Source organism: Mauremys mutica, chromosome 6, assembly GCF_020497125.1.
Source record: "Mauremys mutica isolate MM-2020 ecotype Southern chromosome 6, ASM2049712v1, whole genome shotgun sequence".
Classification (NCBI taxonomy): domain Eukaryota; kingdom Metazoa; phylum Chordata; order Testudines; family Geoemydidae; genus Mauremys; species Mauremys mutica.
This window is the reverse complement of record NC_059077.1, coordinates 69,131,124-69,148,125: the sequence shown is the minus strand read 5'-3', so window position 1 is coordinate 69,148,125 and position 17,002 is coordinate 69,131,124. Positions and strand designations below refer to the sequence as shown.

Sequence of the window (17,002 nt, the reverse complement as noted above, 5' to 3'; positions counted from 1 at the left end):
GACATTCCAGACCATCTCCTCATACTCGGTGTGCGGTAGGGCTTGGTTAACTATTTTATATTTGGAATTAGATAAAGCAAAATATAACTAGGAACTTCTATTTGCCATTTATCTTTCAGGGCTTGGCTTAAAATTGGTTGGTGTTTTGGAACACAGAAACAGTTGGTTATTACTGCATGATCCACCAGGAAGCATTTACATTTTAACTAACTCCTTTATTTTGTTTTCAGATGCTTTGCATGCATACTTTGGGATCTGTGGCCTGTCATTAATGGAGGAATCGGGCATTTGCAAAGTTCACCCAGCCCTGAATGTAAGCACAAGAACCTCTGAGCGCCTTCAGCACCTCCATCAGATCTGGAAAACTAAAGACTCTAAACAGTGTTCAGATGACGTGCACATCTCTACATGACTGATTTAGACTCAAGCTTAGTTTGGTAGCGTAACTGTAGCCCAGGGTTAAAAGCCATGTATAACCAATGTGCTCTTTTTAAGTGCTGGAGTCATACAATCAAATCCATGTTACTGGCATCACTTTGATAGTGAATGGCCTTTAGCCAGTTATTCTTCACTGGGATAAAAGGAAATTTCAGTTGTGTAGAAGTTTGCCACTGCAGGCTCCTGAAATGGCTTGTACTTCTAAGAAATCCCTTGAGGCAAATTTGTTTTCATTTGTATTTTATTTTTTAAAATTTGTGCATACTGTGTCAAAGTTTAATGGGGAAAGTGTCTTCAAAATCTGTTTACATATTATCATACAGTATAGCACTGAACCTCACAAAGTTCTTAATGACCTTAATGTTTGACATGTTTAGGTAGAGAAACCCCTATGTTAAGTCTCAGTTGAAAGTAGATGTCAGCTTCCATAACCTTTGTAAACAAAAAATAAAATTATTTTATTCAATATAGACAGGCTTCCTAAAGTTGTGTGGCATTCTTACATTAATTGCATAATCCCCTTGTATTGCTCAAATTAGGCAGATGTAATAGCTTAATATGAAGTATTATTCATTACCTTAACCAGAATTTAATTAAAATTTTTTGGCATATACTACATTAACAATGGGAGGGGAAAGTAACCAGCAGAATCCTGGGGTAAAGGTACCATCTGGCAAGGTGCCATCACACAGGGTTTCTGGAGAAGAGTGCCAGAAATGTTGGTAGTGTTATACCGTTCAATTACATCTTGATTTTCTTTCAAAATATTTCTCTCCATTGTCAGAGAAAAAATTCTCTTTAAAATGTCTGAATATAAAGAGCAGAGGGTTGTATTTTATAATTACTGTTTGATGCTTTTTTTAAAAATAGCTTTATTCCAAATAAAGTCAAATAAATTTAACACTTTCAGCCATTTGCCAATATAATGTCTAGTTGTGTTAGAATTAAGAGGCGCAGTTGAGGTGCTGTTCTGAGTTTGACACATCTCAATTGCTTAAATTTCACAAACATACAGCAGGAAAATGCATGATACACCTAACCTTGCTATTACCTCACTGACCTGTGTATCAAAAAGCCACAGATTCTCATTTTAAAAACAGATTTCCAGCTTTACTGTTCACTGAGGAGCCACTGCTGGAGGCCAAACAAGTGGCATGCTCCTGATATCTGCCTAAAACTGATCCAAGAGGAGAAGATAAAGAAAATCTTGGGCTCTTCGTGCTGATGGATGAGTGACCCTGGGGCTGGCCTTTCCAACTCATTAGAAGGGAATGAGGAGGGTAGTCCTCTTCCACATACGGAACTGGCAATGGCCATCTTTAGTTCCTCATGGTATTGGAAAGTGCAGCACTGGGGCATTCTAAGGTTGCATCAAGCTGCTGATGAAAATGGGGGGTGGGTGTTGGAAGTAGCTTTTCTTAAAAGCGTTTCTCCCTTGTTGGAGACCCAGCTGTCAGGTTTCTCATGGCAAGAGCCCGCCACTTTTCCCAACGATTGGTAGGAGCAGCAGAGTTGAGAAGAGCAGCACTCTTAAGTTCTGAGCCAGTGTTCTTAGCGCTAGTTCTGGAAGTAGGTGCAAGTGATGGAATGGCATTCCTTTTATTGGCCTGCGTGGGGAGTGACATCTCCTGCATTGACTTTGTCCCACATGACCCTAGTGCATAATCCATAAAAGGTTCTCTAATGTATGGCTGACAAGAGTCACACCTTGTGCCTGTGATCTAGCATTGCAGTCTAGGGAAAATCATTGTGAAAAACGGCAAGAAATGGGACTCCAGTGAAAACAGTGAGTCCTGGCCAAATCCATAGCCATTTTTAAATTTTGGAAAACTGGCTCACTTCTCACAGCAAATATGCCATTTGCTTTTTTTTGGCTTCGAAAACCAGCTACAGATCTAGTGAACCTGCAGTAAATATTTTAAACTATGGCAGCATGCCAGTTAAACTATTTAACACCCTCCCCTTCCCTTCCTTCACTCTACTCTACTCTTCTTTTCCATCTAGACAACTTCAGCCAGATCTTTTCAGGCTGAATGTGGGCATGGTTGACAGCAGGCTTCAGTTTCTCTTGAGTTGGAATAATCAAAACATTATTATAAAGTCACATTTGTTCCCCATTAACTCCTTTGGCTTTGTTCTTAAGTCTCTCAACTATTCATGCCTTTGCCTCTCATTGAGACTAATTACTTTGATCAGTTTGAAACCTTAATCTTTTTAAATTGACAAAGATCTGCCTCTGTGCAAACAGCCAACTTGGCATGCATGACTTGTCACTCTTAATGTCCCAATCTTCCTCAAAGTTGACAAACGATGGGCACCAAACAATCCAGAAAAGCAACTGTTTTGATTCTGATTTCCAAAACTATTGAAGCTAGTAGACATAAATATAAATTTCATGTTACTGTGAATTGTTTCCTGCATTTTCTTCCTTGGTCAGCAAGTGTCTTGATTAAAGAAAATGTTTGTCCATATGAAATTCTTGAGAATTCATAAATGGAGAAGAACCTGGAAACTCTTCTAAGATCTGCTGAAAACAGTTATGTAACCAGAAGAGCAGCTGAAAATGTAGCTTGAAAGCATAACAAACAACTCTGTCCAGCTATAATAACGCTCAACTTTTCACAGAATCTGTTTATAAACTTGTGAAGCTATAATTCCTAAATAAGCAGTGAATGTATTCACTTACTTACACAATAAATAGTAAGCAGACAGGTGCAAAACAGGCTTGACAATAGCTTCTCCATTCTGATGGAAGCTTGCAATAATACTTGACACTTGCAGATGGTGCCTTTCAGGGGAGGAACTGAAACTGCTTTACAAGAATGTGTAGTTCTCTCCCATTTACAGATTGGGAAACATTGGTGTGGAGAAGTTAATTTGCCCAAGATTACAAATGGCTGCCAGTTTATCAAGTACTGATAGAGAATATCTGCAGAACTGCCCAGTACTACTATGCACAACTACTATAATTGAACCAGGACCTTTCATTGTTTTTGTGATGGTGGGTATTCTGCATGTACAAAGGAACATTTTGATTTACCTTCCTAAATGCAGAACTAAAGCAGCCCTGCTACGAACTCCTCCTCCTGGCCATGATGCAGTGTGTGTGTGTGTGTTTTACCTACTAATCTTCAGCAGCTGAAAATTCCTGTTGCTGGAGCAGAGTGGTAACTTGGTAGCTGTAACCTCTCATCTACCGCAATTTCAGTTTACCTCTGAGCCATTTACAGAAGGCCAGAGGTACTGATTTCACAGCCTGCTACAGAAATTGAAATTGGCTTCCTTAGACCAAGGAAGTTAAAACCTTTTAAAGGAATGTGAAAAATTGAAAATTAAGGCTTCCCTAGCAACCTTAATCTTTGAATTTGTACATAGTTGGTGGAAGACATCATGACATAACACTTTGGAATGTTACTGTTAAATATACGTGTATCCATCTAATAGGAGTCCAGGAATGTCACTCTGAAGTGTCTTTGGGACCGTATGAAGTGACAAGCAGCTACAAACATAGTTGAGAGAGCTTTTTGTTCTGAATATCACCAGCTTCAATCGTCACTGGGATTCAGTCTGTTACCGTTGAGTTTTTAAGTGCTCAGCCATTTTGACTTTATGAAATTACATTCCTTAATGTAGCTGTACAGCACAAGGGTGTAGCTATGCCATGCCAAGCGACCTAGACCATTGGGCTGTCAGAGGTTGCTCAACCAATTACCACTCTTATTCTATAGCTAATTTGCATGTAGCAATTTTATTATTTGAATGAGAGAGACTGCACATATGATGGATTACTTGGCCCGAATGCCACCTGCACAAATCTACCACTATAATCTCCCCAGACACAAATCAACACAGCCAGCACACATCATAACCTCAAACAGCACTCTGGAGCCTAGAATGTCTGAGTCAGTGCGGAGTTACGGAAACAACTACAAGTTTGGTTCAGAGCTCTTGATTAGAATATTCTCCAGGTTCAATCATCACTGGCATTTGCAGTCTGTTACCAGCCAGAGCATTTCCAACTTTTTACACACATGGCTTAACAAATTACACCTGTGTGACAGCATGAGCTTTCAGCTAGTTTATAAATATGGGCTACCCAGCCTGAGGGGTCTGAACAGGCCAATCAACAATTCTAATACATATGGCTAATAAGTACATTTGACATCACTATGTTTTCAGGTCACTCTGGACATTTCTAACAGAGTTCGATTTCAACATAGACAACGTAAAGAATACCTGTCCCACGCTCTCGGTAGCCCTGACAAACTAAAACACAAGCCAAGAGAGAGCAGAACTAAACCAGCCACATGTCTCTGCACAAATGAGGCTTGTACCCAAAACTGAAATATCCCCACCTAAGATCCTATAAACTCTTTCTCCTCCTCTCCCCCCAAAGCTACAGACTTCCATTGCAGGGTGTCCTAAAGCTTCAGGTTATTAGATGGAAGGGCAGTGAAAATGATTTCCAAAGGCTGGGGCCCTCATGGAGAATGCCTTTCCAAAAGCTGCTTTTGACATACCTAGAGGAGACTCTGGCTCCAGTGCCCCAAATGATGTAGAATGTAGCAGTCATGCTGGGAGAGACGGGGGATCCCTCAGATAAGCAGCTACTTTGTGGGGTCCCCATCACTGTAACAAACAAAGTTACTATTCAGATGTTCATGACAATATATCAACTAGGAAACATTTTCTGTGCAGAAAGATAAGAATCTTGGTACATTTCTAAATGGCCACTAGGGAACTGTAATTCACACAGGAACATAATTGCTATGCTACAGTAGACCAGTTCTATTGAACTGCTGAGCCTGTCTTGGCAAAGTAGTAGTATTAGATGCTGCAGAGAATGGTTTCATTAATCCCATGATGGACAATAGGAAATAAGGAAGACTTCCTAAAGAGTTATTGCCTGTGCTTTTTCTCCAAGTGTTGCTGTAGTTAGTGTTTAAGAAAGAAAAATGAATCCAGTCATTTTATTGTCACGGAGAGCCTAGAGTTGCTGGAAGAGCAACTGAGGCCCTTCTAGTCCTAGGAGGGCAATGGAGCATAAGCTGAGGCCAGGAGCAGCATCAGCTGTACTGTGGAGTGGGGAAGGAGCACTAATGCATTTGGGAGTAGCCTGCACAGGGGTTTATATCCTCCTCCCCTCTGCAACCTGAGTAGCAAGCTCCCATAACCCTTCCCACCCTTTAACACATTGGAAAACTAATGTACTGGCTGCACATGGGAAAGAAAATAATCGTAATCAGTTTTATAGTTAAAAACCAGTGTAATCTGCCATTTACAGCATGATACAAAACAAGGTGTTTCACCTCTTGGTCATACCTCACAGTTTGATAGCTTATGCCACATGTTGGTTTGAAGGAGTGGGGATGGGGAGCTGGTGGAGGGTGACGATCAGATTAATGGTGGGCAAAGACAATGACTATCATTGCAGCACTTTGTATGTACTGGAAGAGGCAGTGTAGGTTTTAATGAGTCCATTAATGGGGGGCAGGATGGTGGCAGCTGTGTGTAAAAAATGTGAGCACTGGAAAAAAAAATAGCTGGAAAGAAGGGTTTTTTGAGCTGTTGATGAAGTGGTGGTGGTAGAATTTGGATTTGATTTGAATTACATAAATATGCTCCAGTAACTCTGAGTGCCACGTGTTGAACTCTACGTTGGGAGGGGACCTTTTTATGGCATAAGTGCATATGATGCATTTGGGCCAAGGAACATACTTACAGGGTCTCCTGCATGAGGAATGGCTAAAGGGGTATTTGAATGTGGTTTTCATTTATGGAGCATGATAATTTATTTTCAATGCAACCATCACTGTACAAGTCACACATTCTCAGCCTTTACCAGTGGGTAACACACAAATGTATTAGGGTTGGGGGAAAGAAGGGATAGGACAGGTTCTTCCTTCTTAACGCCTCCATGTTTAACGCCTTTAAAGCTGCAGTTCTTCTCCCTCCTCCTGTGTCCCATCCCTCTGGTTTTGCTAACATAGTTGTGTGCTTTGGAGCTCTCCGTAATAAGAAGGGGTAGCTAATTCTCCCTCCACCTGTGTAAGGAACTACACTACAGCTAACCTTTACACTAGTGCTCTTTACCTTCTAGCTGTATTCTGAAGGGAATCAACTACGTGGGGACAGGTGAGTGGCCCACACTCCAGCATTCTTGCCCTGCCTGAAGCAGCAAGGAGCTGTCTGCACACCCCCTGGCAGCCAGTCTCAGAGCCTCAGTTGACATCCCCACGCTCACACTAGTGTACTGAAAATAGCTGTATAAATGTTGTGGCTTGGGCAGGAGCTGAGGCTCTGAAGCTCCTCCCATCCCTAGGCTGCCACTCACTGTGGAGACATACCTTAAATCAGTTGGTGATAGAGAATGGGGCTTTCATTGCTAAGGCTGCTAGATAGGTTTGTTTAAATAAAAAAGAGGTGGGGGCAGGGAACATGCCTATGGTGAAGGGACGCCTGTGCTTGACAATAAATTGGGGTCTTTGTCCATGAAGAGCTATTCCGTGTTGAACCCTGTAACACTGCCAAGATGAGTGAGACACAGACAGCATGCAGGCACTAGCCCCAGTAAATGGAAACTCCCCAGTGGCAGGGTTGGTGATCCTATGTCCTGATATTTTGATTTACAGACCTACATTAAAACGTTCTTTTGACATAGCAGTGAGGCCATATTAAAGTTTCTCTTGTAGCCCAAACCTTTCCCTTGTGCAGCCATGTCCCTGCCACACCATCCCCTCCTTCCCCACAATCACAACATGCATAATATGCAGGTTTTGCAAAATACAGCCTTTCTTCTAGGAAAGAGGACCCAGCATGTAGCTGGGTAATTTTATGGGAGATTCACAAAAGGGCACTCTGATATTAAAGTGACAAAGAAAACCAGCAGCATCAGAATAAAGCCAGGATAGAACTTTAGAAGGATTTTATTTTTAATCACCTAGTCCTAAATTTAGCGAAAGCCAACGTGAATGCTGCTTATATCTGACTGTGGTTCCGAGACAACTAAGTAAACTGGAATTTTTTTTAAATGACAGGCTTAGTTCAGCTAATTTAAAGGTGTTATGTTAGATACAGCCCTGCGTTTACATGGTGTGCCACAATAACCTTTATTTTAGCAAAAGCCTCCCTTAAATTGTGATTTTTGTCTTACAAAAATAAAGCAATTTAAAATAACTTCTTACTCTTGCCATGACACTTCCATGTTGACTGTTACAGTATTTTAAAAAACAAAAATAAACACCCTTTAAATGTAAACTCTCATTGTAGATGCTCATCAATGTTTAAAGGCCACATAATCTTATCTTTGTAATTTACTTTGGGTGCTTGGTCTGTCTATTCTTACACTCAGTATTTTTTAAGCTGGTCTAATTGCTGGTGGGTGTGTTCTTGTTTGGGTTTTTTTTATGCACTAGTGAACTAAACAGCATCTAGGAATGAATATGTGAGTAGTATTACAAATGGGAGGGAGATAGTTTAGAAACAAGCAGTACAGTGTACAGTCTGAGCATACAGACCTGAGAGCAAGTTCATCTCCTGAGGATCAGAGGCATGCAGGCTGTGCAGCATCCTCCCTAAATAGCCTCTCAAATATGCAGCTGCCCAGTGGGGCCAGAGAGAGGCTGTGTCAAGAGCTGAATCTGTAGGAGGATTTTAAATATAGTCCCATGGCTTTCCACAGAGCTACAACAGGGTGGTGGTAACATTTGGCCCAGGGTTGCCTCTCAGTTTGCTATATTGAGACAGTAATGGACCACGCAAACTATTAACACTACCAGGCTTGAAATTCCTCTTTGCCTGCTGTTCCTGGCTGATGACTCCATGCCTTGAGGATTTGTTTTCATTGTAACTCCACTAGCAGACCACTTCTATTCACGGAGCAAGGGAGCTAAAGTACAAGCAAAACCTGTGATTGTGAACTGATTTTTTTTTTAAAGTATGTACAGTTCTCTTACAACTAGGGGGCAATTTGCCAGTGTACCACCCCCTCCCTCATCGCACCATTTGTGAACCTCACATTTGAGCTGGTTGGGAATTTTTTTATGCCAATTTGTCAAAAGCAAACCTTTGTGGGAACATGTCAGTTTTGATTGAACTGTCTCAGGTCCAGGATGGAATTCCTTGTGACAGAGTGCAGCCACTGAAGGCAGTCAGGGGCCTAGTGGTTAGGGACCTTCCCTAGGGTGTGGGAGACCTAGGTTCAAGTCACAAAATCAGGGTGTTGAACCTGCTTTTTCTACAGCCCACGTGAGGGCCCTAACCATCAGACTATCCTGGGGTGGCGGGCGCCTCACTGGAGCTATCCTGAGCACACTCCCACAAACTGTGCTGGGTAGTTTGTTCCTACTAAAACACAGAATCCAAGGGCACATTAGGGCCAGCCATAAAGCTGGCTGGGGGGCTCCTGTATAAAATATTAGGTAGGGGCCTATCCACCTCACTCTTCTACTATGCCTGGATGCCACTAATTGTCCATTGCCATGACAATTCCCCAGTAATCTCCTCCCTGCAACCCCTCTCCAGGTGGTAGCATGCCCTCATGCCTACCTGTGACACCTGGTGACCCCATGCATAGGCCAAGAAGCCACATTAAGGAGCATGCCGCTTTCCATAAAAGGAATCGGGAAGGGCAGTTAGGCAATTATTTCTTGTCTGTGGCCTGGAAGCGGATGGGGCTGTGGAGCAGAAACCTGGGCAGGCAGCCAGACCAGCATGTGAGAGGTGTGTAGTGTGGGTCCCCAGAAAGTGCTCTGTCTAAGGGCACTGGCAAGCTGTGGAATGCTGCTGGAGACCAACAGTTCTCACAGTTTCCCTTCTAAAAAAGGAAACAAAATTCTACAGCAGCTGCTGAGCAGATACCAAGACTGGCCTGGATTCCCCTCTCGCTCATTCCATCTAGCCAGTCTGCTCTCGCTGCAGCTGCAACAGCTTTGCTAGGCGTCTGGGCTGATGCCATCATCTGTGGCGACTTGAAGCAAATGGGCAGGTGAAGGAAGGGGGTTTTTTTTCCATTAGAAACAAGTGGCCTGATCACACTGGCTGTACTAAAAAGCTTCTTTGTCACATCGCACTGGCAGAAAAAGTTTCAGACACTGCATAGGAAATTTTGCTTTAATGGTAAGAGCCTCCATTGAGATATTTAGACCAGCTCTGCACTAGAAACTTTTGCTTTATGATTTTTTGCAACATTTCTATACTGGAAAAAAGCCTTCATGTGGATGCAGTTATATCACCATAAAAGAACTTTGGCCGGTACAGCTTATTTCAGTAACTGAACTGGTATAAGCTATACCAGCATAATCTTCTTTCTTCTTTTTTTTTGCTTCTTTTGACATAAGCTGTCTACACTAAGAGGCTTTGCCAAGACAGCTACCCTGGAAAATCTTTTCTAGTATAGACCATGCCTGCATAGAACACACCACTAACATTCTGGTCCCTTAATGTTCATCTTAGTTTGCATTTGAAGCCCAGCACTTTGCCACTACTATTCAAAAACTGTACATTGTAAAAATGTCACTGACTGTCAAGCAAGAGAAGCATTGTTGCTGGTTTTGGTCCCATTCTTTAACCAATTTTAACTGCTTTGTTTTTGTGTTGTGATATGAGCGCCCTGAAGGAACAAACCCATGTGGAGCAGTTAATGAGTCTGACCCGTGCACAATCTGAGCTTAGTGGAGTTACCCTAGAGTCAGCCTGAGGAAAATCAGCCCCACTAAATCTGGTTCATTTGTCAGGCAAAGTTTTGTACAGGCGTTGAAAGGAAAGTTGATGGCAGAAGAACACGAGGAAGAAAAAAAAAATCTTGGATGGACAACGTGGTATCCTGGGTGGAGCAAAAGAATTGTCCAGCCACAAAGTGCATAGCAGAGGCTCGCACAGAATGGGCTACTCTGGTTGCAAACCTCCAGTAATGGAGATGCCACATAAGAAGAATACAGTCTGCCCAGTTTTATTCAATTAATATTTTTTAAAAGCCCTGTATACCTGATTTTCTCTTTATACTGTCAGACTTTATGAGCTAAAGCTGCCACATAAAATGGTTATATATTCATAGTATGCATGGTTACATGCTTCGGCTGGTTCCTTATAAATATATAATGGCATATTGAAAATAATGCATGAAATATTAATAGCAGTCTACATACTTAACCCATATTTCTGAAATGAACTTGTTCCCAGGGGCATGTGATACAGCACAGCAAAGTCACGTGAGACAGTCTCAGAGGAAACCACAGACCATGCTTCAGTGAAGGAAAGGAGCAGCCTTTACAGTGCATTTCCTTTTCTTTTGCATCTCTAAGGTTGACAGCCTAGAAATGGACCAAGATCAGAACAATGGATCCAGATGGTTGAAATGATCTGGATCCAAGGTTCATGGCTGACCTTTATCTAGAATGGGATGAACCAAAATTCTGGATCCTGATGCTCCAAAACTTTATGCATTTGCAATCCAGCTGTTAGTTTTGCAGCACAAGTCCATCTTTTCTTTGAACATGTGTAAATCAGGATGGGGAGAGGAGGTGTCAGAGACTAGGTATAAGAATGTTCATGTCTAAACAGGAAACATTTATTTCTATAATGTGCCACCGGTAATATGAGGGGGTAGAAAGCACCACTGATGCATTATTTTATTTGCAGTACTTTAGTATTACATGAGCTGGAGTCCTCATTTCCAATGTTTAATGTTCTTGCTCTTTTTGCCGGTTTCCATCAGGGTGAAATTATGGGTATGTCTACGCTTACGCCGATGTGTAGAATACAGACACTGCACTTCCAGCTAGCCTGGGTGTAAATAACCGAGTAGACAGTGAGGCGTGGCTTAGGTGAGTAAAGTAGCATGCCCTACACACATGAACCCCACCTCGCCTATCTACATGCCCAAGCAGTGCCTTCCACATCTACGTTGCTATTTTTAGCAGTGTAGTGTCCAGCTGCCTCACCCCAACACAGCCTTTCCGCACTGCTGGAGCCTTTCACTGCAGTGTGTAGCTACACCTATAGTGCCTGTACTCTACATGTCATGGCAAGTGTAGACCTAGCCTACAAAAAGTAAGCTCTTACTGCCTTCCATGGTAATTGGTGTTGAAGGTTAGTTCGAGTTTGGTCCCAGGTATCCTTCTGGTTGAAACTTGCTTCGTGTCCACACATGACATACCTTCAGAAGCTGTTTGAAGTGCGTTCAACAACTGATGGCAGGTCTTGCTCATGGTCTAGACTCAATTCTGGGTGGTGAGGGGACAAGTGGCTCTAGTTGGCTTTCTTCTCAGTATGGATGGGAAGTCCAACCCATGTCAACTGACTTGATTTAGCTGTATCCCTCATCTGTACTATGTACCCCATGGCATGTGACCTGCAGAAACAGGAAGTATCTACTGGTATTTATTAAGTAGACACAGCATGTAGCTTATTGTCAGCATTCACTTCTCTTTGCAGCTGATCTGAACTGGACTGAACAGTGGAGCCAATTGACCCAAGATCAAAAGAAAGACCCTAACTGTGCTATGGAGCAATATGATATCCACAGTCAGTGAGCCTATAAGCAGATTTTAGATAAACGCCCCAAACCAGGCATTGCAAGATGTGCCAAGCACTCATGGGAGAAGATTAAAGCATTGTAGAGTTGGTGCAAGAGATTCCCTGACACACTAATCATGACTCCACTACAGAAAGATCTTTCTTTATGTCATCAACTGAATGTAATTTGGGGACTTAAAATACCAGCTAAACCTTCCTGCATACTCAAGAGCTCCCAGCTCCTGACCTATTGTGAGAGTGTAGCTGGGAACTGAGGGGATTCACATGTGAATCTACTGAGCTCCAGGACAGGTTGCTGGAGGCCCAAGTGGAACCACAACTGGAAGCAGAGGATGCAACAATGAGGTTGACAGAGGGCACTTGAAGGATGTGGAGCCTGGTATTGTGCAGTGTTGTATATTCTCTAAAAAATTATTGCACCATTTGTATAGGAGAAGGTGGAGCCTATTATTGCTCTTGTGCTTTTCTCCAAGGGTAGATTCAAGGATGAAGGATTAAAGAGGCATGAGAATGGAAGAGGAGGGAGAGAGGAGGGCAAAGTGGAGTTCTGCATGATCACTTGCTGAAGATTTGAATTACTGTGGAAGTCCAGGGAGGAAGAGAGTGGGGAAATTATCTGCAGCTTCAAGGTTGCTGAGAGAAGGGGTCCATTCAGGACCCCAGTCCTGCTACCATGGCTGATGTGCCATGTGACTTTGAGTAAAAGTCTGTTTCCTCCTCTGTAAAATGAGGATCAGAGTATCTTACTCACAGACGAGCTGCAACTTATGAGGCTGATCAAACTATTTTAGGGTTGTATGCTGTCACCCATCAACATAGTGTCTGAGTGCTTTCCATGTAAAATCAAAGTGCCCAATGGACATCCTTTACTTCATTTTTGGGGTGAAATCTCTGCTTGGAGTTGAGTTCTTGCTTTGGATTTTTTTAGATTTTTAACTAATTTCCTTTTTTTGGAGGAGTGTGACAGGAAGGGCTTGGGTAGAAGGAGGGTGCTAGTGTTGGGGGTGTGATGTTATTGACATAAACTGTGACTGTATAATTCATTGTTGCAACCACTGTTATATACTTGCAGCAAATATTGTACAAAGGTTGTCATGTAAGGTGTCTATAAAAAGGTCATTATTTTGCTATCTGTATGTGTGTATCATTTTTGTAGTTGAAGTTATGAATATTGGCTATGTACTTGTATCTCAATGTGTTTGATTCTAAGTAGCATTAGTGAAGCATTTGGTCAGCTTCTTGAGAAAGGACTATTCTCAGTAAGTGCCCAATCAAAAAACACTTAACTGACAATGAACTTTGGGAGACGTCAATCCACATCTGAGCTTTCCTGCAAACGTTAAACTAACATGTAAACAATGGCGTCGGCCTGAAAGCTGAGTCATGCATGAACATACGACTTGCCCATGTGACTCCAACCTTCATCTTGCTGCTGTGATTTTCCACAGTAAGAACAAACAGGGTAAATAATAAATATAAAAGGCCCTGAAAACCCCTCCATTTTGTCTTCAATCCTGCTTCTGACCTCTGGAGGAACCTTGCTACAAACTGAAGCTCTGAACAAAGGACTGAATGACCCATCCCAGCTGTGGATGTACTCCAGAGACTTGATTTGAACCTGCAGTTTATTCCATCACTGCTAAAAGCCTGAACCAAGAACTTTGCCATTACTGTATGTAACTGATTCCATTTAACCAGTTTTAACTCTCATCTATATTTCTTTCTTTCTATAAATAAACCTTTAGATTTTAGATTCGAAAAGATTGGAAACAGTGTGACTTGTGGGTAAGATCTGACTTGTATATTGACCTGGGTCTGGGGCTTGGTCCTTTGGGATCGGGAGAACCTTTTTTCTTTTACTGGGGTATTGGTTTTCATAACCATTCATCCCCATAATGAGTGGCACTGGTGGTGATACTGGGAAACTGGAGTGTCTAAGGGAATTGCTTTTATGACTTATGGTTAGCCAGTGGGGTGAGACCGAAGTCCTCTCTGTTTGGCTGGTTTGGTGTGCCTTAGAAGTGGGGAAACCTCAGCCTTGGGCTGTAACTGCCCTGCTCTAAGCAATTTGTCCTGAATTGATACTCTCAGTTGTGTCCCACCAGAGCCAGCATCTTTACAGGGGGTGCCATTTTTATGGTGGAAAGGCCTTTTCGAAGGGATGAGTCTTTAGGAATTGCACAGTGAGATCCTTACATGAAAGTCACAAGTGTTAAATATTGTACATATCCCCAACTGATCCCTGCTCCAGTAAGAAAGGAATCTGGGAGGAGGGAGAAGAAGTAGATGCTAAAGTAAGCAAATGGCTACTCTTCGCTTCCTGACAGAAGCTAATGTATGTGCATTGATTGTTTGCTGAGAGTCTCAAGTTAATTGTATTGTGTGCCCTCCACCCCAAGCATGGATGAGATGTCTGTGGCATTTAGAAGAGATCAGTATAGAGCAACTGCAAAGGGAGTTTTAGTCTTGCCCACCTGAGCAATGAGCTTTTGGTGGAGAATTTGGGCAAATAGCACATGCTGTATTTGTAAAACTTCTCCTGAGTGTGACGGGGGCTCTTTATGTATCATTGACTCTCGTTTCAGCTGCTTGCAGTTTCCATCTACTCCATTCCCTGTGGTAGGGAACAGCTTATGTAAAATTCATAAACCATTTACACTCGTTCTCTAGTTTTGCTTGACTTGGACACAGGCCCATAAAATCCTTCTTTGAATGTAGCTAGGAGAATAAAAGCAGGTCCTGTTTCTCGCCAGAGGGGTCTGCTCTTGGCTGTGCGAAGCTCTTTTCAATGGTTTCTAGTGTTTGTTGGTATAACAGTACAGTGTAATGCTGAGCTTGCTCCCATTGTACATTAGAATATTTTTCTACTGTCCACAATCTGATCTTTCTTGTGGTATCTCTTTTCCTGGTGTTTGAACCATTAACAGCATTTTCTTGCTGTGAGATGAAGAGCTAGTACCTCAATGTCATGTCTGTATCCATCTTTCAGTCTCATTCTCAATTCCTTCCGCCTCATTCAGAAACCATACAACTGGTTCCCATCTTTCCTTAAATTCATTCCATTACAGTAGATTGTGTATATTATGTTGCTGCTTGCATCACCGGTTCCAGCCACTCTCCTAAAGGCACCTCTTTCCCCCTCACCCCCCTGTAAGGACTGCCAGCGACATTAAGCCCTTTGTGCAGATTTATATGGGAAGACCTGTAAACAAGAAATGAGACCTATATAATGGGTATGTGCATGGCTGGATTCACAATCTAATGAAAAAGGGCAGATACCTAAGAATCCTGGGAGACTAAAAAAGAAAATAGTATCAAGCTTCACTGCCCAGCAGAAACTCAAGCAATGGAGAGACCAGCCAGCGAATCCAGAGCTGACCTTGGAAAGGAAACATATTTTACAGATCAGGAAATACACTTTCCCCTTATACGTTAACTTCCACACTGATGCACCAGGACACATTACTACTTTATGCAACACTCGTATGATTCTGATAAGGAGGCAGAGCTTCAGATGAGGTAAATGGGTTTATAGCAGCTGAGGGTCCGCCCATGGTATTTCTTTGTATGCACACCATTTCAAGGTCTAAATCGCACCAAGCAAAGTAAAGCAGTTCACCGTTGATTTGTAACATAAGTTTGTGTGTGTCAAGTGCTAATGAAAGGTACTGGATTATCACCCACAAAGCTTTTGAAGAACATTAGGATGCCAGTTCCACAAAGGGGACGAAGCAAAAGAATGAACAAGCTGAAAAACAAATTCCTACTGGTCTCACAAGTCAGTTTCTATGGGATTAGGCAAGGTCCTCAGCCATTTGTATAAGGTGGCCCTGGCCCACAGCTGATCGGCTCATGGACACCTCCCTTCCCACTGAGGAATAAACAACAGCTAGAGCAAGTGATATTAGGAAACCACAATATTTTTAGCAACTGGAAATGACAAGATCTAGCACTATGTGAGCAACATTGAAAAAGGCTCCAGAGACTTCCAGCCCCAATAGAGAGCCACTGAGCTAAATCCTGCTGTTTGCTAGGCTGGATATACCAAGGATGAGGTTGTGCAAGAGGCCAGAAGGTGCTTTTTCCACCCCAGCAAGCAGCAGGTTCTAAACACCTGATCTGAGTGTTCTTAACAGGTAATAAGCATGATAGATTAACTGCAATAGCTGAGTGATGTTTCCATTGTGCAGAAGCACGCAAGTGGGTATTTGACTGCACAGCTTTGCTCACATCAGCCTGGTCTCACTTGCATATGAATAGGTGTACATGGGAGATTTTTGGTCTCTTTTCAGTATTCTACTGTGTGAGTCTATTTGTGTCAATGTAGTGCTTGTGAAAGGGGTTGAACTGAAAACCTAAGACACTGACAGTCTCTGTTTAACCAGAAAACAGATATATCATTGCCATCTGGACAGGACCTACCCTGCCAATACAACTCAGCCTGGACCTGGGTCTCCCACCTCCCAGGTGAGTGCTCTAACCTCTCTGGCCAATGATCTTTTTCATTATTTATTCACAGCGAAACAGCTTGAACAGAAGAGACTGAGGCAGCCCCACATCAGAATATCCCATAGCTCAGTGGTTAGGGCACTCATTTGAGAGATAGTAGAGCCCTATTCAAATCCCTTCTCCCCCTCAGGAAGAGGGGGGATTTGAACAGGGATCTTCCTCACCCCACACTAGTACCCTAACCACTGGGTGAAAAGTTATGAAGGGGGGGGGGGCTGTCTCTTCCTCCCAACCTCCATTTATTGTAAGCTCACCTACAGGGGCCCAATCAGTAGGCGACCTCTGAGCATGCTTAGAGGACAGCTCTACAAGTGAGTTAGGCAGAGGAACACTATCTTCCCCAGGTTTGTGCATTGCTGTGGGCCTTAGGCATGTGAACACTTGGCATGGGGCTGCAGTGTGCACAGCAGGGCCGGCTCCAGGTTTTCTGCCCAAGGCGGTGCAAAAAAAAAAAAAAAAAGCCGCAGCAGCGCAATCGTGCTGCTCCACTCTTCGGCGGTAATTTGGCAGCAGGTCCTTC

General features: G+C 42.7%; 1 protein-coding gene and 1 long non-coding RNA gene across 2 annotated transcripts in view; one reads left to right on the top strand and one right to left on the bottom strand.

The window, feature by feature from the left end:
• PGGT1B (protein geranylgeranyltransferase type I subunit beta) overlaps positions 1-908 on the top strand; it is a 57,270-nt gene extending 56,362 nt beyond the window's left edge. The window contains exon 9 of the mRNA XM_045020992.1: positions 231-908. Within this exon, the coding sequence (XP_044876927.1) occupies positions 231-412 (182 nt within the window). The 3' untranslated portion in view covers positions 413-908. The remainder of the gene's footprint in view (positions 1-230) is intronic.
• A 10,136-nt stretch (positions 909-11,044) lies between these two features.
• The window catches only part of LOC123372686, a 31,204-nt gene continuing 25,246 nt past the window's right edge, over positions 11,045-17,002 (bottom strand). The window contains exon 3 of the long non-coding RNA XR_006580405.1: positions 11,045-11,788. This is a non-coding gene — a long non-coding RNA (uncharacterized LOC123372686). The remainder of the gene's footprint in view (positions 11,789-17,002) is intronic.